Raw genomic sequence first — 23,488 nt, 5'->3', positions numbered from 1 at the left:
GGGAGTGGTCCTGGTTTGACTGTTATTGACTAGAAGAGGCCTAGTTGGGAGTGGTCCTGGTTTGAGTGTTACTAACTAGAAGAGGCCTAGTTGGGAGTGGTCCAGATTTGACTGTTACTAACTAGAAGTGTCCTAGTTGGGAGTGGTCCTGGTTTGACTGTTATTAACTAGATGAGGCCTGGTTGGGAGTGGTCCAGATTTGACTGTTATTAACTAGAAGTGTCCTAGTTGGGAGTGGTCCAGATTTGACTGTTACTAACTAGAAGTGTCCTAGTTGGGAGTGGTCCAGATTTGACTGTTACTAACTAGAAGTGTCCTAGTTGGGAGTGGTCCAGATTTGACTGTTACTAACTAGAAGAGGCCTAGTTGGGAGTGGTCCAGATTTGACTGTTACTAACTAGAAGAGGCCTAGTTGGGAGTGGTCCTGGTTTGAGTATGATACCCTTGCGTTGGGAATCCATGCAACGACTCTTAAACCCGTACATTCCTGAGACACCCATGTGACACCAAAAAGACTGAGGCCAGTAAAAACAGGCACATGGCCCGGACCTCTTGGCGTATTTTCCGTTGGCAGACTCATACTAAACAAAGTACCCAGTCTTCTCCTCTCTTTCCCCCAGGTCATCAGAGAGACAAACCCTAGAAAACAGGATCCCTGTTTGGAAAAACAGCCTCCTTGTTCCTTTCCTTGCAACCCTGCTGATTTCAGCAGTAAAACTGCAGAGTGCCAGAGAGAAGTATCTTGCAGCACTCTGAACTGCTTGTTCTTTAGAAACGGCTGTTTCTTTCTTTTAGCATGGTACCTTCTAACTCCTATTGGTGATGTGCTGATGTATTAACGACCTGCTGCTTAATTATAGGCTCATTTGTAGACAGGGACAAACTGAGGATTGAGGAGGTCGAAGGGGGACTACTTTATTAGTGTCTCCAAGAGTGTCTGTGAAGTCAGGGTTTCTAGTGGCTCAGAGTTAAGGACTGAAGCACTGTCAGTATTGCCACACACAGGCAACTCAGTTCCTTGAAAATAAATATACTCTTCGTTATACAGAGCCAGGGCCTGGCAGAAACCTGACCAGTGAGTAATCAACTACTTAAGTTGGCTTGGAAAGTGTCATTTAGTTAGATTCAGAGTTGACATCAAGGAGCACGGAAAGTACATTAATATATTCTATTTAAGTTGTACTGTGACACTATTTTAAGGGTTGACATATAAACAATAGGTTTAACAATTAGTTTTTACTACCATTGCTGTTGCTTTGAAACCTATGTCTAAGGCCTAGATTCAAACCGTAGCACTAAAGATCCACGCTGTAGTGAGATTAAAATTGAAAGGTAACGTCCCAAATGAGATGACATATGCAGCATTTACAGGCAATACAGTTTCCGTGAACGTGGGAGAATTCCCTTTAAATTTCACTCGTGCAATACCGCGGATCTTCCACGATACGGATTGAATCAATCCCTAAAGATATTCCATGATATATGCAGCTACACCACACCCATTCTCTGCTCCACACTTGGCAATGCAGCAGCCACTCTACTTCCTAAGGAGCCCTCCTGTCTGGATGGACCTAACTCAACATGTATCTGCCCCACTTTCTAGAAACATCTCTGACTGAGACTTTCTCGATCATACACATGCATGCGCGGAGACACACACAAACACACATGCATGCGCGGAGACACACACACACACACACACACACAGGCACGCACGTACAGACGCAGGCACACACATAGACCCATATACAGTTGAAGTCAGAAGTTTACATACACTTATGTTGGAGTCATTAAAACTCGTTTTTCAACCACTCCACAAATTTCTTGTTAACAAACTATAGTTTTGGCAAGTCGGTTAGGACGTCTACTTTGTGCATGACACAAGTCATTTTTCAAACAATTGTTTACAGACAGATTATTTCACTTATAATTCACTGCATCACAATTCCAGTGGGTCAGAAGTTTACATACACTAAGTTGACTGTGCCTCTAAACAGCTTGGAAAAATCCAGAAAATTATGTCATGGCTTTAGAAGCTTCTGATAGGCTAATTGACATCATTTGAGTCAATTGGAGGTGTACCTGTGGATGTATTTCAAGGCCTACCTTCAAACTCAGTGCCTCTTTGCTTGACATCATGGGAAAATCAAAAGAAATCAGCCAAGACCTCGGGAAAAAAATTGTAAACCTCTACAAGTCTGGTTCATCCTTGGGAGCAATTTCCAAACGCCTGAAGGTACCACGTTCACCTGTACAAACAATAGTACGCAAGAATAGACACCATGGGGCCACTTAGCCATCATACTGCTCAGGAAGGAGATGTGTTCTGTCTCCTAGAGATTAACCTCTGAGTGTAGGGGCCAGTATTTTGATGTTTGGATGAAATTTCTCAGGCCCAGAATCTAGAATATGCATATAATTGTCAAATTAGGATAGAAAACACTCTAACGTTTCCAAAACTGTGAAAATATTGTCTGTGAGTATAACAGAACAGAAAATCCAACCAGGAAGTACTGTTTTTCCTGAAACCTCTCGGTTCCATTGCATGCCTTCCTTCCATTTAAAGGGATTTCAACCAGATTCCTTTCTCTATGGCTTCCACATGGTGTGAACAGTCTTTAGACATAGTTTCAGGCTTTTATTCTGAAAAATGAGTGAGAAGGATCACATCGCGTCAGTGGATGGCTGGGTGCCAGCAGAGTTTTGCATGCGCAACAGCTTGGAGCAGACATTTTCTATCTCTCTCCTATTGAAAAGGCTACGGTCCGGTTGAAATATTATCGATTATTTATTGTAAAAACAACCGGAGGATTGATTATAAAAAACATTTTGACATGTTTCTACGAACTTTACGGACACTATTTGGAATTTTTGTCTGCCCTGTCGTGACCGCTTTAGCCTGTGGATTTCTGAACAAAACGCGCCAACTAAGGAGGTATTTTGGATATAAAAATTATCTTTATGGAACAAAAGGAACATTTATTGTGTAACTGGGAGTCTCGTGAGTGCAAACATCCAAAGATCATATTGCTTTTCTAACTTTCGTGTCTAATCTACTTTGCTGCTAGCTGTTTGTAATGTTTTGTCTGCTGAGAGAGATGTCCTAACAAACACTTGGATAGCTTTTGCTGTAAAGCTTTTTTGAAATCTGACACGCCAGGTGGATTAACAACAAGCTAAACTGTGTTTTGCTATATTGCACTTGTGATTTCGTGAAAATTAAATATTTTTAGTAATTTAATTTGAATTTGGCGCTCTACAATTCAGCGGATGTTGACGAAAATTATCCCGTTAACGGGATGGGTGCGCCAAGAAGTTAATGTACTTTGGTGCGAAAAGTGCAAATCAATCCCAGAACAACAGCAAAGGACCCTGTGAAGATGCTGGAGGACACAGGTACAAAAGTATCTATATCCACAGTAAAATGAGTCCTATACCGACATAACCTGAAAGACCGCTCAGCAAGGAAGAAGCCACTGCTCCAAAACCGCAATAAACAAAACAGACTACGGTTTGCAACTGCACATGGGGACAAAGATCGTACTTTTTGGAGAAATGTTCTCTGGTCTGATGAAACAAAAATAGAACTGTTTCGGCCATAATGACCATTGTTATGTTTGGAGGAAAAAGTGGGAGGCTTGCAACTGTGAAGCACGGAGGTGGCAGCATCATGTTGTGGGGGTGCTTTGCTGCAGGAGGGACTGGTGCACTTCACAAAATTGATGGCATCATGAGGTAGGAAAATCTTGTTGTGTTGTATCATGTTGGGTTATGTTGTATCATGTTGTGCTGTAACATGGTGTGTTGTATTGTATCATGTTGTTTTGTGTCCTGGTGTGTTGTATCATGTTGTCTTGTATCATGTTGTGCTGTATCATGTTGTACTGTAACATGTTGTCTTGTATCATGTTGTGTTATGTTGATTCATGTGTTGTGTCGTGTTGTGTCATGGTGTCATATCATGTTGTGTTCTGTCATGGTGTATCATATCATGTTGTGTTGTATGATGTGTGGTGTTGTAACAGGTTGTGTTGTTCATGTTATGTTGTAAAAGGTTCTGCTGTATCATGTGATGCTGTAAAAGGTTGTGTTGTATCACGTGATGCTGTAACGTGTTGTATCAATTGGAGCCATACTCACCTGCAGCATGAGCTCGCAGTCGTCTCGGCCGACGAAGATCATCTCCAGGGGCAGACGGTGACGAGTGCCCCCGCTGCTCACCAGGAACCATGATGTGAGACTCATCTCTGCTACGCTACTCACTCCAACCATATGTCATCCTGAGAGAGAGAGCAAGAGAGAGATTGATTGAAAAAGCTTCTTCTACTTTCCCAAACGCACAAGTGGTTATCTCCACCTTGCTACCACAAAAATACTTCCACCCTGCTACCATTCAGCGGGTAAACGCAAGTATTTCCCGCGACTGTACCTCAAAACCAAATGTTTAACTGGCCCACCACTCCACCCTGGACTTGAACAGCCTTTACGACCAGGTCCACCTGTACAAGGCAGCAGTGCCCACCTTCGCCCGAACCCTAAAGAACACCGCTCTCAAACGCAGCCCCAACACTTCACACAGGTGCAACAGATCAATAGACACCCACACCCCAACCAATCAATACCCCACAAGTCAACCATGCCCACACCTCATTTAGGCCCCCTCAGATCAGACCTATGCCCCTCCTGCCCACCCCATGCCGCCCACTCCCACAAAGAGGGCCCCAACATGGAACTCACACATACGCCCAGGCCGTGAGCAGGCAAACTGGCCCAACCCCCACTCTTGCACTATCCCAAGCCATTGGCAATGTACCAGATGCTCAGCAGGCTCTGCTAACACTTACTGGTCTGAGGCCAAACCACACAACCAACAACATTTGACACTTTATAGAACACAAAGCCTTCACTATATCTTCCTGGAATACCCAAGGCCTGAGGTCATCTGCGTTTGGCCTAAAGAGCAGGAACCTTGACTTCACCAAAGAAATCAGAAATACAGACATTGCCATCCTACAAGAAACATGGTATAGAGGAGACGGATCCACTGGTTGCACTATAGGTTACAGAGAGCTGGAAATCCCATCCACCAACCTACCAGGTGTGAAACAGGGAAGGGACTCAGGGGGTATGCTAATTTGATATAGAGCAGATATTGATATAGAGTGGGATGGTTTTCTTTGGCTTGCAAGCCTCCCCCTTTTTGTGTCTTCCAGCATCTTCACAGGGTCCTTTGTTGCGATTCATTTGCACTTTTCGCACCAAAGTACATTCATCTCTAGGAGACAGAATACCTGAGCGATATGATGGCTGTGTGGTCCTATTGTGTTTATACTTGCGTACTATTGTTTGTACAGATGAACGTGGTACCTTCAGACATTTGGAAATTGCTCCCAAAGATGAACCAGACTTGTGGAGATCTACAATTATTTTTCTGAGGTCTTGGCTGATTTCTTTAGATTTTTCCCATGATGTCAAGCAAAGAGGAACTGAGTTTGAAGGTAGGCCTTGAAATACATCCACAGGTGCACATCCAATTGACTCAAATAATGTAAATTAGCCCATCATAAGCTTCTAAAGCCAAGACATCATTTTCTGAATTGTCCAAGTTCCTTAGAGGCACAGTCAACTTAGTATATGTAAACTTTTAACCCACTGGAATTGTGATACAGTGAAATAATCTGTAAAAAGTTGTTGGAAAAATTACTTGTGTCAAGCACAAAGTAGATGTCCTAACCGACTTGCCAAAACTATGGTTTGTTAACAAGAAATTTGTGGAGTGGTTGAAAAACTAGTTTAATTGACTCCAGCCTACAAGTATGTAACCTTCCGACTTCATCTGTATGTATATACTGTATACTGCATCCTACACTAAATTTTCCCTAACCTTGGAGGAATGGAACTGGCGTCTGGTTAGTAATATAGAGTGGTGAGAATTCTGGAGAAGACAGCTCTCCTAATGTTAGTGTGCATGTGTGTGCGTAAATAAGAAGCATGGTATAAAAGGAATGTCTTTGTATATGAACTGCAGAGCTCTCGTGAATAAACATTTGTTTTGACTTTTGTAAGCTGGGAATTCTGTCTGTTTCATTTAAACCAGAACTTTACAAACTCTGGGTTGCTGACCATTTAGAAGAATTGAAATTTATGAACATTGATAACAAAATTCCATATCAAGTCAAAAATGTGATTTTCTGTTGTTTTATCTATATTTCTACACTATGAGTTTGGAATAATACTGTGAACTTGTGAACATTATTATAATGCCCTTTTAGTGTAAGAGCTGTTTGAAAACACCGCCTGAAATTTCAGCCTGTTTTTGTGGGAGGGATTTTCGGACTTCCATGGCGACATCACCATATGGTAAATGAGTTAATAGACCAATAAGAGTTCCAAACTAGAGGTTGACCGATTAAACGGAATGGTCGATTAATTAGGGCCGATTTCAAGTTTTCTTAAAAACCTGTTATGGCTGCATCCCTTTGTTCTCAATTTCCGCCTGAAGACATACCCTAATCTAACTGCCTGTAGCTCAGCCCCAGAGGCAAGGATATGCATATTCTTGGTATCATTTGAATGGAAACATTCTGAAGTTTGTGGAAATGTTAATTGAATGTAGGAGAATATAACACAGTAGATCTGGTGGAAGAAAAGAGAAAGAAAGAGCATACGTTTTGTGTTTTTTATTGTTGTAGCATCATCTTTCACATGTACTAGAATAGCCACACAGTCAGATAGGATGCTGGAGATAATTTTTATGGATAACACGAGGGCAACTGTAGGTGTGCAAAGTTTCAGACTGATAACTTCAGGAATGGGTGAGCTACATGATATTTAGCATGAAGTCACCCAGGTGTCCCACACAAGTTGCCCAAATGTACCCAAGTGGCTGAATTGGTGAAATGACCTATAACTATATACAGCAGCGCAAATAACTATATAAAACATATCAAAAAGCAATTCTAACACACACACACACATTTTTTTGTTGTTTAAATATTAGAAAATAAATATGAAAAAAAAAACAGTACACCCCTTGGAAGTCCCCGTCATAATATTTTGCTGCCTGTGCCCTGTCCCATAGCAGTCTCTTTCTGATGTAAAGCAGAGGCAAACTGAACAAGTAGTGCATTTCATGCGACACAGAACACAACGACGCCTCCATGCTGTGCCCTTTTGGCCCTGAGGCACAGTCATGCCTGCAGTAATGAACTGTGGCATATGAACACCACTGGGGGCACAGGTAGAGTGGGCAGCTTGGCACCGGGGGCTCCCAGTCGGAGTCGCTATCACTGTGAAAGAAAACATTTAAAAAATATTTGTATTGTATGAGCCTTTTATCATCACATGAAATATACAGATACAGTGCCTTGCGAAAGTATTCGGCCCCCTTGAACTTTGCGACCTTTTGCCACATTTCAGGCTTCAAACATAAAGATATAAAACTGTATTTTTTTGTGAAGAATCAACAACAAGTGGGACACAATCATGAAGTGGAACGACATTTATTGGATATTTCAAACTTTTTTAACAAATCAAAAACTGAAAAATTGGGCGTGCAAAATTATTCAGCCCCCTTAAGTTAATACTTTGTAGCGCCACCTTTTGCTGCGATTACAGCTGTAAGTCGCTTGGGGTATGTCTCTATCAGTTTTGCACATCGAGACACTGACATTTTTTCCCATTCCTCCTTGCAAAACAGCTCGAGCTCAGTGAGGTTGGATGGAGAGCATTTGTGAACAGCAGTTTTCAGTTCTTTCCACAGATTCTCAATTGGATTCAGGTCTGGACTTTGTAATAATGTTTTTTTTTCTGGATCAAACGCACCAAATAAATGGACATTTTGGATATATATGGACGGAATGAATTGAACAAAATTACCAATTGTGATGTTTATGGGACATATTGGAGTGCCAACAAAAGAAGCTAGTCAAAGGTAAGGCATGTTTTATATTTTATTTCTGCGTTTTGTGTAGCGCCTGCAGGGTTGAAATATGCCACTCTCTTTGTTTACTGTTGTGCTATCATCAGATAATAGCTTCTTATGCTTTCGCCGAAAAGCCTTTTTAAAATCTGACATGTTGGCTGGATTCCCAACGAGTGTAGCTTTAATTTAGTATCTTACTTTTATTTTTTTTATTTCACCTTTATTTAACCAGGTAGGCAAGTTGAGAACAAGTTCTCATTTACAATTGCGACCTGGCCAAGATAAAGCAAAGCAGTTCGACACATACAACGACACAGAGTTACACATGGAGTAAAACAAACATACAGTCAATAATACAGTATAAACAAGTCTATATACGATGTGAGCAAATGAGGTGAGATAAGGGAGGTAAAGGCAAAAAGGCCATGGTGGCAAAGTAAATACAATATAGCAAGTAAAACACTGGAATGGTAGATTTGCAATGGGAGAATGTGCAAAGTAGAAATAAAAATAATGGGGTGCAAAGGAGCAAAATAAATAAATAAATACAATACAGTAGGGAAAGAGGTAGTTGTTTGGGCTAAATTATAGGTGGGCTATGTACAGGTGCAGTAATCTGTGAGCTGCTCTGACAGTTGGTGCTTAAACTAGTGAGGGAGATAAGTGTTTCCAGTTTCAGAGATTTTTGTAGTTCGTTCCAGTCATTGGCAGCAGAGAACTGGAAGGAGAGGCAGCCAAAGAAAGAATTGGTTTTGGGGGTGACTAGAGAGATATACCCGCTGGAGCATGTGCTACAGGTGGGAGATGCAATGGTGACCAGCGAGCTGAGATAAGGGGGGACTTTACCTTACGTGTGTGATTTAATGAGTTTGATTTTAATATAATTTTATTTTAATTTGCCGCGCTGCATTTTCCCTGGCTTTTTGCTAAGTGGGAAGCAAGCATCCCCTATACCATAAGAAGTTAACTAGTGATTATGATTGATTGTGTTTTATAAGATAAGTTTAATGCTAGCTAGCAACTTACCTTGGCTTACTGCATTCGCGTACATGCAGTCTCCTTGTGGAGTGCAACGAGAGAGAGGCAGGTCGTTATTGCGTTGGACTAGTTAACTGTAAGGTTGCAAGATTGAATACCCCGAGCTGACAAGGTGAAAATCTGTCGTTCTGCCCCTGAACGAGGCAGTTAACCCACCGTTCCTAGGCCGTCATTGAAAATAAGAATGTGTTCTTAACTGACTTCCGTGTAAGAGGTTAAAAGCTAATCATACACATTGTTGAAAATGTGCTTGTTTTGCCTACTGTTACTGCGTGAGAATATGTTTAAAACACAGAGTAGTTTTTCAAATCACAAATGCAGTGTAACAATCAAACCTCCTGTCCAAGGGGATTGAAAGACGAGCCAAGGCCATCCTCAGGAAGCATTGAGCTTACTTCCTGTTTCTCATGCCTTCTCCTCCTCACAAAGCATTCACAGTCACATGTTTGATAGTGTATTGATGCTGTATTGTTTGCCCTTCATGTTCTGATACTTTAATGTTACCCCTTCCTTGTGTTTTTTGTAATAAATAATAATAATATAATTTTTTTACAAAAAGCATGCACAGTCAGCTCAGAACAATCCAGCTCTCTGACATGGGGGGTGGGGGGGTGGTTTCCTACCAGCCAAGACAATGAAGTCATCCCTTAAAGGACAAAAATAATTGGAGAAAGCACAAGCGAATCTAGCATAATCAGCTCTTTGGCTAATCCCCTTCTAAGCCATAGCATTACTTTATCTAAATACAACATGACAAATTGTGTAAGTAGTATAGTGATCTCATTCCAGCCATTCAAAATCATTCCCTAATCGCTAAACCAATCAGATTTCAGGCTCCCTCTGAGCGAAAGTGACATATGAATGGAGCGTTCTCTTCCGGGTGTCTCTAATGTGTTTCTCTCCTGTGACCATGGATCCTCCAAGTAGCGCCATGGTCACATGATTCAACAGTCCCTCAGCCTCCTTATCCCATCATAGGCCAGGGCTACTGACTATCACAGGACTAAGACCACCTATCACTGCCAGATGCGCGCGCACACACACACACACAAAATAATGCATAGGCAATCTGTGCAAGCACTCCCACATATATCCAAGATGCTGAGGCAGGTGTTTCAGTAAAGGCTGCCATGTTAAATGTGGCCTCCTGTCAACTAAAAGGAACTAGATTGTAAAACCTCATAAATGAAATAGATTGTAAAATCTCATAAATGAAATAGCTTGTAAAATCTCGTAAATGAAATAGATTGTAAAATCTCATAAATGAAATAGCTTGTAAAATCTCATAAATGAAATAACTTGCCTGATCTTCTTATTTGCTTCAGCAGGCCCAAAGCTAGCCCTTTACTTTGATACATGGCTGCATCGACAGTCCGAAAGAATAGGGAGGCAAGACAACAGCCCAGGGCAATAAACAACTAAAAGGACTGGATCTTACTCTGTCTTATTCTGGTCCCAGATGACTGCACTATTATTTACAGTCAGGCCAGACCAGACCATACCAGAGGCCAGGCCAGACCAGAAAACACAGAGGTATATATCTAACTTTTCACAAAAGGAAAGATCAAACACAAGGATCCTTTCTTTAAAGGCTGCACAGCTAGGCTGCACAGCAATCCCATCAATCTGTTTGTTTTTTGGTATGGGAGTGATTACTCATCACTGGCAGGCTACATCTTATATAACCACACAATCAATTGATGTTGTGTATCCATTCCTTGAGGGCACCGTGGCCTCAGACAACATCCCTTGCTAATATTAGACGTGATTACAAAACCAACAGAGAGCGCAGACACTGGCTGTGTCCGGAAACCAATACTAGCTCACTACATACTTAAACAGCATACTATGTACTCATTGTTGCATACTATTTAGCATATACCGTTTAGTAAAATGTATGCAGTATGCCACGGCCGCAACGCAGTAGCTGGCTGAGTAGATGGGACGGGGTCAAGTGCGGGTAGATCTTTCCAAATTCAACGGACATGCATCGCATTAGCCAGCCTGATAATAGTTTTTTTTCAATTCGATACATTTCTCTAAAATGGTTATAGCCAGACTATCACATTGGACCCAATGGAGTCATGAGCCTACTCAGGCTGGTTATAGGCAGACTATCACATTGGACCTATACTGTAGTAGACCATATAGCACATCGATCCTATTTAAAAAGGACTGAAGATGGAGACAGATCATTTGGGTCCATTTCAACATATTTATCAGTGAAACCAAAGTCCTGTAACATATATAAATTAAATCCAATAGCCTAGTACACACACAAAAATGTTTCAAATGTTCAACTTAAAAGGCTATTGCACAGACAAACGTAGACAGTTGGGTGTGTGTCGCAAATTCAGAACCGTTGGACGGCAACATAATAAACTAAAGCACTGTTCATTGGGAACAAGATCAGAATGACTGCTAAGGGTTGATCCATAAATGTAATAATTAAATAGGTAGCCACGCCTACAAACTAAACCAATCCATATGTTCAAATAAACAGTCCTGGGCTGGTTTTCCCAAAAGCAATGGGAAAAATAATCATCTTAATTCCATTGAAACTAAAAGGACGAAAGATGGTCTTGGTGCTACGAAGCTTTTGGGAGACCCAATAACTCAATAACTCAGTCACATCCCGAGTCCCCGGTGCCGACACGCTCAGAAATCAAAAGGTGGTTTAGTATTTTCTTTAAAAGCTCGGGCAAAGGCTAAGAGAACAAGAAACACTTTTCAATGAAAACAGAAATCCACTTTGGGTAAAAAATACATTTTAAAAAGGCTTCTGTTTTCTAAAATGTAGCCTATGATACAATACTCGATACGATTCAAAAACGGATTAGCCTACATTTGAACACCATCGCTATTCGGCATTTTCCCAATTAGGTAGCCCAATTCTATTGTTTGGCTACTTGAAGAGAACTAGGGCCTATCACTCGCAGCCCACCTCTTCCAATGCATTGTGGAAAAGTATGCATCTAATCCTACTAGATGAAGAGCTGAAATTATAAGAACGTCCTGGCATTTAAACCATACTAGATTTGAAAGAATTCACATACTTAAAACTTTCTATTTTGGTATCATGAGAATGCTCTATTGTGTTGTTTTGCATTAATTGGTGCATTTTTGGGAGCTCATCCCAATACCTAATTGATCAGCTGTTGTAAAAGCCTTAATGAGTACGAAATCCAGGCATTTCAAGTATACTCAATTGTCAAAATGTCACATACTATAAAACCATTTTTTTGGTGTACTCAAATGGCCTACTATTTAGGTCGCAAGAATGGGTATTCAGACACGGTCAGAGTCTGGTAATTTGGGGGGAAATGTGACTATGCAATAGGAAGACTTCCAACTAAACTACTGGGCACACATTGAGGGTACAATGGCTTATTCCCAGGGGCGTGTTGCTGCTTCATGCTGACTGTCTGTATGGAGACAATTCACTTTGAAGTTTGTACCAGAATGGACTACTTTTCCTGTGCTCATACATGAAAAACACATTGTGTAACTTGCTTACCTAACCACAATGTGCCACTATGCCAACTGCTCACATAGAATAGTATTTGTATTGCCATCCTTTAACCAGCATATCCTTATATGATCTCAGTTAGACTATGGATCCGTAATAACATGGCTTAATTCATAAATGCAAAAATTATTATTTGGTGACAGAACAAAATAACTATCACAAAGGACTCAGCACTTACATGGCTGTCTAGGTGAGATACGTCTAGGTGAGATACGTCTAGGTGAGATACGTCTAGGTGAGATAAGCAATCTCATCCATTTTTGTTTCATTCAAGAGCCCCCGGGATAGGCTAAGATAGGCTGACTGCAAAGTTGAACAATAGCTAACAGTCTCCCTTTCTTAGTGAACCGTATTGCTGGATGCTACAGTATGGGGACAGGAGACCTTATAGGGAGAATGGCTATGGAAAACAAGCTCTACAGACCAACTCTGTTTGACCAAATTAACTCAAAGAGCCCCTATCTTCGCAAAACATTTCCTTGTAGACAGCACATAGACAGCACATATACAGCACATAGACAGCATCCAGACAGCACCCACACAGCACCTAGACAGCACCCAGACAGCACCCACACAGCACCCAGACAGCACATAGACAGCACATAGACAGCACATAGACATCACCTAGACAGCACCTAGACAGCACATAGACAGCACATAGACAACACCTAGACAGCTCATCTATCACCTGAGCAGCTTGTGAGAAAAACCAAACTGTGCAATAATCCTGCAACCTAAACTGAGCCTGATTGTGATCAGTACGTAAAACCCTTATTTAATACACATGCTCATTGACCTTAATTTTTTAAATCTTTTATTTTATTTATCTGTTATTTTACCAGGTAAGTTGACTGAGAACACATTCTCATTTACAGCAACGATCTGGGGAATAGTTACAGGAGAGAGGAGGGGGGTGAATGAGCCAATTGTAAGCTGGGGATGATTAGGTGACCATGATGGTTTGAGGGCCAGATTTAGCCAGGACACCGGGGTCAACCCCCCTACTCTTACGATAAGTGCCATGGGATCTTTAATGATCCATATGACCTACATATGGAAATACATGCTGGGCATACTGTATGTTTACTCAGATAGGCTTCAACGTATAGACTGTAATTGATGCCTGTAATACTATTGACATTCAAATGTCTGTACATGTTGTAAGTGCAGCATGGCATAATTGTTTACATTAAAAATAGCAATGAAAATGTATATTCAAGTGAATCCCGATTGGGCATCCGTTCACATCCATTCACATCAAACAATAGATTACAATCCTTTTACAACGTCATTGATAGATGTTCTTAAAAATCCCTAATTCAACAGCAGCACGGAAAAATGACCAGCTATGAACAATAAGGTATATATTATTATTATTATTAATCATAGTATTATTATAAGCTAAATTGATATAGGTCACTGGTGATTTAGCACACATGCAACAATGTCATGATGGATATAATCATAACATTCTCTAGGGATATGGGGAACCTGCACTAATGGTGACCCTACTGGCTGGTGCCAGACATAAGGATGTGGACATCAGTAGATGACATGGGACACTGAATTCATTGGTCACAGTCATGCACCATCTAGGATCTGGTCTATACAGGGTGGTAGCAGTGAAAGGAGGCTCCAGACACATTACTCCAGACACAAAAATACATGTATGTTTTATTTTAGAAAAACATCATGCATAAGCGGAAAAGTGTATGTTAAGCTCATACAGGTTATTATAGAGCAAGTCAAGAAAATGTTTGATTCAGTAAATACACTGACCACAGCCTGTGAATCTGAAACATTAGCTCCACCTTGCTCGGCTCTGGCCTTACTAGGGACATTAGCACTTAACTAGCCATTCCAAGTTAACAATGACACCACCTCTAATGTTGTCCAGAGATGGCCTTCCTATTTTCACAGGACAATAAAAATAGCCATGTCACTCACACAGAAACAGAGACTGGCACGTGGAAAGAAATTATCCATACTGGCAAAGATAATAGGCCAATGTCACACCCCAAAACGGATGTGAAGTTGATTGCATGTAGTTTGAGACACTTATTCTACATGTGGAAAAAGTGGATGTTATTGTTCTATAACATGGCTGATGGAATAGATGCAACTAGCCTACCCATGGTATAACTACAATTATAAACTGGTGGTTCAAGCCCTGAATTCTGATTGGCTGACAGCCGTGGTATATCACACTGTATACCACCGGTATGACAAATAATGTATTTTTACTGCTCTAATTCCGTTAGTAACCAGTCTATAATAGCAATAAGGCACCTCGGGGTTTGTGGTATATGGCCAATATACCACGACTAAGGGCTGTATCCAGGCACTCCGAGTTGCGTTGTGCATAAGAACAGCCCTTAGGTGTGATATTGGCCATATACCACACCCCCTTGGGCCTTATTGCTTAATTATCCCTCTCCTTGAAAACAAGAGCCCATTATTCTTTCAGGCAATTAACCCATAAACCTCTAGTAAAATAGACCTGGTGGAAGCTTCAGTTATATTCTTAGTGTGTATAACAACACTATTATAACAACACACTATTATAACAACACTGAAAAGGGAACTGACCCCGTGGCAGTGTCTATGGCAGAGTGAAGTAGGAGTGTCTCATGAACAACATACAAAATGCTGTAGTAAAGTGAACTCATTTCCCAAGCTTCCTCTTGGCTGTTAAGAAACAATGGCAGGGCTGGACAACAAAGTCCTCAAACATAAAAAATTAAGATATTCTTGTTGTTATCAGGAGGTCATTGAGACTAGACTCCAAAAAGAGCTTCATGAGTGGCATGATGACCTTGATAATAATTTACATTATACTGTATACCTTGTTGTTACCAGGAGGTCATTGAGACTAGACTCTAAAAAGAGCTTCATGAGTGGCATAAGGACCTTGATAATAATTTACAGTATACTCTCAAATTGATGCAGAACTATATTTAAAGTACTCTAACTAAAGTATGGTAAAATGGGTCAGTACTTAGGCGTAGGCTACTTCAGTGTGCTGCCTCTCCAGTCATCCAATGAGTCGGACACAGCTGCCTACAGCCAGTGGTTACAGTTGGAGTGCTGGCTATGATTATCAGTGGCACAGGCCCAACACTTGAATTCCTGCAGGAGGAGACAGCGATTCAAAAGCAGATGGTCACTGTCCCGCTCTCAAAGAATACCAGTCTGTTTCACACTGTCCCACTCTCAAAGAATTCCAGTCTGTTTCACACAGACAAATGGCTGTTTAATGCAGGAGCTGTACCAGAAGTTATTTAATAAATTGGTTTATTAAGGTTCTAGCTATTGTAAGCCAATCAATTTGTCTGACTATTGTCTTTCTAAAATGTGTGTATAGTATTATTTCACAGACCACCGCCTGCCTGATTCACATTAGTTTATCACTTTTCATGAGCATAATGGACAAAGCAGAATCTCGAGCTTTACTGATTAAAAAAAAGAGAGAGCTCTTTTCGAAACACCCCTCTAATTCATGGGAGTTTGACATTAGGTGACGTCTTGAAAGAGGTTCGAGATTGTCTCATGAAGAGGACTGCATTACAAACTAAACCACAAATATAAAATTATTCAGATGCATTGGCAGCACTTTTTAAGTTGAAGCCTTGTGTGGTGAAAAAACCTATACATTACACAAAGAGAGCCGATATGAAGTAAACTGAGGCAAGCTGTCTGGCTTCAAAATAAAGCCCCCACACTACAAAACACACAAGGGCTTCATCTCGGGAAAGAAACAACTGACCGAAAAGAAAGGGATATACTCAGAAAAGTCCTCTGACATTACAAATAGACGAACCAATCGGATAAAAGCCCTGGCCCGTAAAACTCCACTGATTAACTGGGAACAACAGGACATTCAGATAACCCGACCGGTCCAGTACTGCCTAGCCTGAGGATAGCCTGGTTGGCTAAAGCTAAAGGCAAGCATTAGACTATCAAATTGTATCAACTAAAGGAAATGTAGCAAATAATCAAACACTACAGTAGCGTTATCTTCTCAGATACACAGTAGCCGATTACATGGCAGGGGAGATTTGCAACAATGCAGCAAGCCCACAAAAGCTGGAGAAGTGGCCATGCATGCAGCATGACAATACACTGCAACCAGCCTAACCAGTCTCACTACTCTCTCTATATAACGTTAGCCAATAAAACATCAGCTTTTATAGGCTAATCATTCTGCACAGCCCCATTGTAAATTTTGAGTTGTATAATTTAAAACGTTCATCTGCTCTTTCATAATTCACAAATATGCCCTGGAATGAAAACGTTGTAGCCAATTATATCATTGTTCCAGTTACATTGTCAGAAAGTAGGCCTAAAAACAGAAAAGATGGAGTGGGAATTCCAAGAACTGCATTTATTTATTCATTTGTACAGTTGGTTTACTTGGAAGCAATACAACATTCTCTCCAAGACAATCATACAGCTGTGGAAAACGTTTCATTAACTTGTATTTCTCACTTACCTTTTATTTACTGCTCTATTTCGCTGGCTTTTATGGTGGAGGCTTGCAATATCCAATGGAACTGTACACTGATCTCGGTGCCCAGACCTAGTAGCCTATGTACGTTGGTCTTCTCTCAGTTGCTCAGCAATAACGCTTTTCCTTACAAATAGCAGTTTCCTACATCCTCCACGAGTCGCCAGCGTCTGCAGTTCCAGCTCGACCCGGTGGGCGTGTTCTCCAGATTGATTGACAAATACAATAAATGCAACTATCAAAAACAAAGATGTTCAACAATTTTGTTACAATATGCTAATAAATTCGATACATATGTATTCGTGTACATTGTTTTGGCCGAATAAAAGCTATTTTATGTGATTGTGAAAACTGATCTCGCGATCAAACCAATCTGATAGGCCTACCAACGCGATATTGTGGTTGTAGTTTTTATTTTAAACAGCTCAACGAAAGTTGAGCATCACCTAAAACTACAAGTTCCAAGGCCCATTGCTTGATTCAGGGAGGTATTTGGAAAGCTGCTTGATTCAACGGCTCACAGCTGAATTGAAGCTAGACATGCATCAACTCTGCTGATATCTACATGGTAGCAACGTTTTTGGTCTGACTTATTTTGTGTAACTTAGCTAGCTAAATACATCAAGGACACACATATAGATACGTTCACACGTTATCCATGAAGCCACAGTTCGATTATGTTGAGCCTAGGAGGAAGAAGAGTTGGGAGCGTATCAAACTAATCTGAAGAGGTAACGTTAGGCTAGCTAGCTAGCCATAACATTTTGCTAACTAACGTTAGCTAGCTCGTCTTTTTGTTGTATTTGTGGTTGACATTAGCCATAGGCCTAGCTACTTAAGGTGTTGCAAGAGCTGGCTAAATAAGAAAACATCCCAAATGTACTCTCTAGCCTGTCTCTTCAAAATATAGATAGATACAATGTAATTTGTTTGTAATTGAGCCGTGCAAATACACAGTCATATCTGTTACACAGTAAACCTTTCAACATGATGATTTGACCCCGAAAGAGAGCCAACCGCAGCATCCAGCAGCAGAAGGCAGCACGACTGGAGAGGACTCATGAACCGAAGGCAACAGAGTGAAGCTGGTACTTTAGCCACAACCCCACTCACTGCCTGTGATCAATGTCATCACTTCAGTACCATAGACCAGGGGTCTCCAACCCCAGTTCTGGAAAGCTACTGGGTGTGCAGGCTTTCATTCCAGCCCTGCAGTAACACACCTAGCTAATTTAATTTATCATAGTCCAGATTGTGGACTCTCATACTCCAGACTCAGGACTATGCTAAGCTGAATACTTTAATCAGATGTGTAAGGGATGGGCTGGAGCAAAAACCTGCACCCCTCTTGCAGCTCTCCTGGACTGGAATTGGAGAACCCTGTAAAAGACACAAAGCATTATGGAACAGGGTGATTCCATGCCAGGATAGACCCAAACTATTTTTGTATCTCCAATTGTTGTGGCAATTCTCACAGAGAAGCTTCACTGGGAGGAACGGTTTTTGATATGCTTCTTACATCTGTAACACAATTTTTTTTGAAAATCATAAATAAAGTGGCCATCTTAGGACCCGTTTAGACCTATACATGCTTCCTGTACAACCCATTGATCTGTGAACCATACATGATAAAAACAAAACCTTGTTGTCAATATTCTCCAAATAGTGTGCTTTATTTGCAGAAGTTTTTATGTGAGCTTTATTTGTCAATGTTTGAATATGAGAATTACCAGAACAATCTGAAATACCAAAAATATTTTCTGGCCATGCTGACGTGGAATCGTCCATCAGCACTGATTTTCCAGAGTGACATACTCACTTCATTATACATATCCTTGGTTGTTTTGTAGCTAGTGTAACGACCCTGGGTTTATAAGCGAGGATATCGACTCTGCCGCTTGAGCATGCTTTTGGGGCACAGTCGATAGCGCGCTGGACTTCGGGCTAGAAGGTTGAGGGTTCGAGATCTGCTCCCTGCCTGTTTCATTAATTACACCAATTACATTGGTGTCAGAAGTAGGATTAGTGTCACAATCAACCTTTGTATTTGTAAAGGTACATATACTAATTAATTGTGTTGTGTTTCAGTCAATCAACTGTGATCACTCCTGCAAAAGAAACAAAAAGAGAAACTTTTCCTTCAAAGAAAAACTATTTTCCAAAGGTACTATCTTCAAGACTGCATAAGCATCTATGATAAGACTTAAGACAATTAACACAACGCAGATGTCTAGATGTCCTTTCCCTTTATCAGCCTAGGGCAATATATTTATTGATCACCAAAAACCCTATTGGAAATGTTATCACATTATGATTGCATTATTGAGTTTAGACACTGGTGGTGTGGCAGATTAACTAGGTTTTTTCCCACTTTCGGTGGGTGCAGCACTGTTATTGTCCCATTGTGAATTTGTTCATGACTGACACAGACAATCTGTAATCCATTTTACCAGAGTTGTCAAGATAATGTGAGCTCTAGCATGCCTGCCGTTCAAGACCTGGTCCACATTCTGCACAACCAGTCAGTACATCAAGCACCTGGAGGCTGAGGTCCATTCATTTTGTTACGTTACAGCCTTATTATAAAATGTATTTAATTGTTTTTTCCCCTCACGAATCTACACACAATACCCCATAATGACAAAGTAAAAACAGGTTTTTAGACATTTTTGCAAATAAAAAAATAAATAATAAAAAACGGAAATATTACATTTACATAAGTATTCAGACCCTTTACTCAGTACTTTGTTGAAGCACCTTTGGCAGCGTTTACAGCCTCAAGTCTTCTTTGGTATGACGCTACAAGCTTGGCACACCTGTATTTGGGGAGTTTCTCCCGTTCTTCTCTGCATATCCTTTCAAGCTCTGTCAGGTTGAATGGGGAGCGTCGCTGCACAGCTATTTTCAGATCTCTCCAGAGATATTTGATCGGGTTCAAGTCCGGGCTCTGGCTGAGCCACTCAAAGACATTCAGAGACTTGTCCCGAAGCCACTCCTGAGTTGTCTTGGCTGTGTACTTAGGGTCGTTTTCCTGTTGGAAGGTGAACCTTCGCCAGAGGAAATCATCAACAGAGAAATGCTGGAGTTCTGTCAGAGTGACCATTGGGTTCTTGGTCACCTCCCTGACCAAGGCCCTTCTCCCCCGATTGCTCAGTTTGGCCTGGCTGCTAGCTCTAGGAAGAGTCTTGGTGGTTCCAAACTTATTCCATTTAAGAATGATGGAGGCTACTGTGTTCTTGGAGATCTTCAATGCTGCAGAAATGTTTTGGTTCCCTTCCCCAGATCCGTTCCTTGACAAAATCCTGTCTTGGAGCTCTATCGACAATTCATTCAACCTCATGGCTTGGTTTTTGCTCTGACATGCACTGTCAACTGCTGGACCTTATGTGTACCACAGGTGAACTCCAAGTTATAGAAACATCTCAAGGTTGATCAATGAAAACAGGATGTACCTGAGCTCAATTTTAAGTCTCATAACAAAGGGTCTGAATACTTATGTCAATACGATATTTCAGTTCTTTATTTTTCAGACATTTGCAAAAAAATCTAAAATCCTATTTTTGCTTCGTCATCTGGTATAGTGCTGTAGATTGATGAGGAATAAACAACTATTTAATTAATTTTAGAATAACGCTGTAACGTAACAAAATGTGGAAAAAGTCAAGGGGTGTGAATACTTTCTGAATGCACTGTATCTGTTGTTTGTAACTGTGTCTTTGGAAGTTTTTGGAGCTGGTCAAAATAGGATTCTATCTGGTCCCAGGTGGAATACAATGTTGGTTGACCCTCAAATGGTATACTTAATTTTTTTGAACTTTAGGAATAGCATAAAATCTTTGAGCCAAAGAGAGGTTAAGGGAGGATTGACAGATTTCCAATTCAATAAAATCCTTCTGCGGGCTAACACGGAGGCAAAGACAATAGCTTCTAGTTTTCTATTGGACTGGAAAGGATTTTCTTGTGGTACTCCAAAAATAGCTGTTTCTGCTCTGGCCTGCAACTCTATAATAGCTTTTTCTGCTCTGGGCTGCAACCCTATAATAGCTGCTTCTGCTCTGGCCTGCAACTCTATAATAGCTGCTTCTGCTCTGGCCTGCAACTCTATAATAGCTGCTTCTGCTCTGGCCTGCAACTCTATAATAGCTGCTTCTGCTCTGGCCTGCAACTCTATAATAGCTGTTTCTGCTCTGGCCTGCAACTCTATAATAGCTGTTTCTGCTCTGGCCTGCAACTCTATAATAGCTGCTTCTGCTCTGGCCTGCAACTCTATAATAGCTTTTTCTGCTCTGGGCTGCAACCCTATAATAGCTGCTTCTGCTCTGGCCTGCAACTCTATAATAGCTGCTTCTGCTCTGGCCTGCAACTCTATAATAGCTGCTTCTGCTCTGGCCTGCAACTCTATAATAGCTGCTTCTGCTCTGGCCTGCAACTCTATAATAGCTGCTTCTGCTCTGGCCTGCAACTCTATAATAGCTATATCTGCTCTGGCATGCAACTCTATAATAGCTGCTTCTGCTCTGGCCTGCAACTCTATAATAGCTATATCTGCTCTGGCCTGCAACTCTATAATAGCTGCTTCTGCTCTGGCCTGCAACTCTATAATAGCTGTTTCTGCTCTGGCCTGCAACTCTATAATAGCTGCTTCTGCTCTGGCCTGCAACTCTATAATAGCTGTTTCTGCTCTGGGCTGCAACTCTATACTAGCTGCTTCTGCTCTGGGCTGCAACTCTATACTAGCTGTTTCTGCTCTGGGCTGCAACTCTATACTAGCTGCTTCTGCTCTGGCCTGAAACTCTATAATAGCTGCTTCTGCTCTGGCCTGCAACTCTATAATAGCTGTTTCTGCTCTGTTTCTCAGTACTTTCTGAAGCATTTGATATCCAGTGCTGTCAAAAAGTATTCTGACCACCTCCCTTTTTCTAGATTTTGTTACGTTACAGCCTTATTCATCAATCTACACACAATACCCCATAATGACAAAGCGAAAATGTGTTTTTAGACATTATTGCAAATGTTTTAAAAATAAAAAACTGAAATAGTTTTTTTTACATGAATATGAATGTAGTGGACCAGTAATCTGCCAGACGGGGACAGGAGCAGAACATACAGTGTGGGTCAAGTCCACCAATGAGCTTTTACACCTGCCACATGTACCATCAATATTTGGGTAGAATTGGTATAATCTGGCCTTACTGTGATGGATACGATGAAGTACCTTCAACTGTACAAGGCTGAGCTGGGTACAAGAGGAGCTTCCATTTACCCTCAGTAAGGCATTATTCCAGACTTCGTCAGAGATCTCTCCACCAAGTTTATTTTCGCTATCAGATCAGATTTTACTAAGTGATGGGTTATCAAGAGACATGATTGTCTAAAAAATATGAGTCCCTTTAGTTGAAAGAGTGTTCTCAAAAGGGCTTCCAAACCCAATCCGGGTGGTAGAATTGGAAAGGTGGGGTTTTGAGTGCGAATAAACTGGCGAATTTCGGAATACTTAAATAAACTTAAATGGTTAGATAACGTTTTTGGCAAAGTCGTCAAAATTGGCAAAGTTGAGGTAAGATACAGGTAAAACAAAACGTAGTAAGGCCATTCCTCTGCCACAGCCTAAAAGCTGAATCCAGTTTAGCTGGAAGGAAGAGGGGATTATGACATATAGGACCTTGAATAGGAATTGAGTCCACATTTCAACAGTACTGAAACCAATTGGATTAGATGTGTAGCACGAAGCTGAGAGAGGAAGAATGGAGGTGACTAAAGCTGCCAAAGAGGAGCAGGAGTTGGCTTCTTTTTGAAATGCCTATTCAATACAGCTACACCCCAATTATTTGTTGTTCAAATTGTCATGGCAATGAATGATTGTATTCCCTCCCAGGTAAACAGCCTAGAGCAGACAATACTCAAACACCAACACCACTAGTGTCTTTCAGCAAGCAGAGGAACAGAAGTGGAAGAAAGAACTGGTGGGCCTGTATCACTATTGTCACCTCTCTCCTTCTGCAACAGTATAACTTTAGACCGTCCCCTCGCCCCTAACCGGGCGCGAACCAGGGACCCTATGCACACATCAACAACAGTCACCCACAAAGCATCGTTACCCATAGTTCCACAAAAGCCGTGGCCCTTGCAGAGCAAGGGGAACCACTACTTCAAGGTCTCAGAGCAAGTGACGTCACCGATTTAAACGCTATTTAGCGCGCACCACCGCTAACTAAGCTAGCCGTTTCACTCACCCCCCTTTTGACCTCCTCCTTTTCCGCAGCAACCAGTGATCCGGGTCAACGGCATCAATGTAACAGTATAACTTTAGTCCGTCCCCTCACCCCTACCCGGGCGCGAACCAGGGACCCTCTGCCCTCTGCGGCAGGGTAGCCTAGTGGTTAGAGCGTTGGACTAGTAACCGGAAGGTTGTGAGTTCAAACCCCCGAGCTGACAAGGTACAAATCTGTCGTTCTGCCCCTGAACAGGCAGTTAACCCACTGTTCCCAGG

General features: G+C 41.3%; 2 protein-coding genes across 5 annotated transcripts in view; one reads left to right on the top strand and one right to left on the bottom strand.

The window, feature by feature from the left end:
* Nucleotides 1-17,396, bottom strand: part of LOC110502992 (centrosomal protein of 170 kDa) — a 98,925-nt gene extending 81,529 nt beyond the window's left edge. Inside the window, exons 1-3 of one of the 3 annotated variants that reach the window (XM_021581356.3) lie at nt 16,984-17,170; nt 15,490-15,620; nt 4,141-4,280 (exon numbers count right to left, since the gene is read on the bottom strand). In XM_021581356.3, coding sequence (XP_021437031.2) covers nt 4,141-4,272 — 132 coding nt within the window. In that variant the 5' untranslated portion in view covers nt 4,273-4,280; nt 15,490-15,620; nt 16,984-17,170. Of the gene's footprint in view, nt 1-4,140; nt 4,281-15,489; nt 15,621-16,983 lie in introns of all 3 variants that reach the window. The other 2 variants (XM_021581355.3, XM_036960827.2) reach the window with 2 other exon arrangements.
* Nucleotides 17,397-17,471: 75 nt separating this feature from the next.
* Nucleotides 17,472-22,039, top strand: LOC110502991 (uncharacterized). 2 transcript variants are annotated; one of them, XM_090218001.1, is made up of 4 exons: nt 17,472-17,729; nt 17,973-18,086; nt 19,087-19,162; nt 19,452-22,039. In XM_090218001.1, exon 4 carries the CDS (start codon nt 20,772-20,774, stop codon nt 21,786-21,788), a length of 1,017 nt encoding a protein of 338 aa, XP_090074127.1. In that variant the 5' UTR covers nt 17,472-17,729; nt 17,973-18,086; nt 19,087-19,162; nt 19,452-20,771; the 3' UTR covers nt 21,789-22,039. The 2 variants fall into 2 exon arrangements, with proteins under 2 accessions (XP_090074127.1, XP_090074126.1); XM_090218000.1 differs by having other exon boundaries at nt 17,474-17,729; nt 19,087-22,039.
* The last annotated feature ends 1,449 nt before the right edge of the window (nt 22,040-23,488 follow it).

The sequence above is a fragment of the Oncorhynchus mykiss genome, chromosome 23, assembly GCF_057628025.1.
Source record: "Oncorhynchus mykiss isolate SJ-2025 chromosome 23, ASM5762802v1, whole genome shotgun sequence".
NCBI lineage: Eukaryota > Metazoa > Chordata > Actinopteri > Salmoniformes > Salmonidae > Oncorhynchus > Oncorhynchus mykiss.
The sequence above is the reverse complement of the archived record's forward strand: the minus strand, read 5'-3'. Positions and strand labels throughout refer to the sequence as shown.